The sequence below is a fragment of the Meles meles genome, chromosome 7, assembly GCF_922984935.1.
Source record: "Meles meles chromosome 7, mMelMel3.1 paternal haplotype, whole genome shotgun sequence".
NCBI lineage: Eukaryota > Metazoa > Chordata > Mammalia > Carnivora > Mustelidae > Meles > Meles meles.
The window spans coordinates 148,960,944-148,963,136 of record NC_060072.1 but is presented as its reverse complement, the minus strand read 5'-3'; the positions used below and the strand labels follow the sequence as shown (position 1 = coordinate 148,963,136).

Sequence of the window (2,193 nt, the reverse complement as noted above, 5' to 3'; positions counted from 1 at the left end):
TTTAATTCTAGTTTTGATTTAATTTTTTTGACATTAAATATTTTAACTTTGTATTACTTATCTTTAAGAACATTCTAAACAGTTACAATAAGTTTTATAAAACACATGATCAATGATCAATGATTATTATTTTTTTTTGTAACACTGTTTTATTAAGAGTGAGCTTTTTTCAGTATTCCTAAACTGTAAACAATGGAAAACTGAAGTATCAAAGGAAACACATCAGGGATCACATATAACAGACAAAAACCTTTAAATTTTCTTATTGCCTTTATACAATAATCAATGCATATTTAAGTAAAACAATTTCCTATTAGGCAAACATTTTTGCATATGCTGCCTTCTCTTTATCTTTCTGTGCCCTTGCCATCCTTGAGCTCTGTGGTACAATGCTTTGGTATTGGATGGGTCTATTTCAAGAGCCTCCAAACAACTGTCGATTACTCCCTGCCAATTTGACATCTTCAGTTTACAAGCACCAATATTCAGCACACAGCTTAAAGCTATAGGTTGTAGCTTCGATCTATCTGCTTGCTCAGTAACAGCCTTTGAACCTTCCACATACCTTAAAACTTTTGTATATTTTTTTATGGCCATTTCCCAGTTCTGAGATTTGAAAAAAGTATTTCCAATAGTTTTTACATCTTCAGCTATTAGTAAAATTTTATTTACATCTTTTAAATCTATATCTGCGTCCTCAGGGAAGTCTGGATGACTGTCACCAGAGCCATCTTTTGGGTATATCCCCCAATCATCCCCTTCCTTCAATTCTCCGCATTCTGCAATAACGCACAATTTGGCAGGTTTTTCACCTTTCACGTCTATGTTTTCCAGTATCCTTGCCGCACCCATTCCTTTAATTACTTGGCCAAATACCACATGTTTCCCATCCAAGTGAGGAGTTGGGACTGTTGTGATAAAGAACTGAGAACCATTTGTATTGCAGTCTGCATTTGCCATGCTCAGTAAACCTTCCTGATCATGCTTATAATAGAAATTTTCATCTTCAAATTTTTCACCATAAATACTTTCTCCACCTGTCCCATTTTGATTTGAGAAGTCTCCACCCTGAATCATAAATTTCTTAATAATTCGATGGAAAGGACATCCTTTGAAATGGAGAGGTTTCCCTTTGGTGGGTCCAATGCCTTTTTCTCCTGTACACAATGCACAAAAATTTTCTGCAGTTTTGGGTACAGTATCTGCAAACAATTCTAAGACAATTCGACCAACTCGCTCCCCTCTGATGTCCACGTCAAAGAAGACTCTGGGGGTACCGGGGTTGGAAGGCTTAGTTTTTGGGGACGGGTGCAACATTTTGAATTGCAGATGGGCTTGGCAGTGAATTTAGAGAACCTCGTGGACCACCTGCAGCTCAACCGGAAAGCCCTCAATGATTATTTTAATTTAATTTTGAATTTTACTAGAGTTAATGATTATCTCTATTTCTTCTACTTAATATTTTCTTCTTTTTAATGTTTCTTATTCTTAAATTCTGTTTGTTTGTTTGACTAATACAGAACTTAAGCATGCATAGGAGACACATTTTCAGAGTCATATTAATATACACATGACTTCTGTTGTATGTACTTCTGGTAAACTCTGAGCTGCTGACATTCTTGTTATCTAATTTCATGCTGGATAAATGTCCAGAGGACTCAGTAAGCCTGGTGTTTGTGGGCTCTGGTAACAACTGCGACTCATTGTGTGGTTCCTAGTGGCCTCCTCTGAGCATGGCAGGTGCCTTTCAGTTCCATGGGAGAACTCCATGACACTTGCTTTCTGTCCCATGTGTCAGTGAGAAGAGAGCCATGGGTGGGAATCCCTTGAGAAGGTGAAACTCTGTGGCTCTTTTTTGCTTCTGTTCTTGGATTTCCCCTAAAAGAGCTGAGTTTCAAAATAGGATGCAGACCATGTACAGGAATTCAGAATGAAGCCGGCTTGAGGGCAGCTTTCCCAAGAACAGGACTGGGGACTTCCTACCACTCTCTGATAGGAAGCACCGTGCGCCACTGATTTCCAAGTGTGCAAAACTGGAAATTATGGTCATTTGAATGATCGGTCTTCAAAAAGAAGAATGGAGGTAAGGTAGAAGTTTTAAATTCTGGGACTTGGAAGTGAAGCATTAGAAAGAAAGAAAGAAAGAAAGAGCGAGCACTATGCTGGGGTGGCCAGGTGGCTCAGTCAGTTAAG

General features: G+C 38.4%; 1 protein-coding gene across 1 annotated transcript; it reads right to left on the bottom strand.

The window, feature by feature from the left end:
- Positions 1–282: 282 nt before the first annotated feature.
- LOC123946531 (peptidyl-prolyl cis-trans isomerase D-like) lies at positions 283–1,317 on the bottom strand. The gene has a single exon (XM_046011890.1). The coding sequence runs from the start codon at positions 1,315–1,317 to the stop codon at positions 283–285; it is 1,035 nt and encodes a 344-aa protein (XP_045867846.1).
- Positions 1,318–2,193: the final 876 nt, after the last annotated feature.

Excerpts from the sequence above, each read along its gene's own strand:
- LOC123946531 (XM_046011890.1), bottom strand. The coding sequence starts at position 1,317 with ATGTTGCACCCGTCCCCAAAAACTAAGCCTTCCAACCCCGGTACCCCC.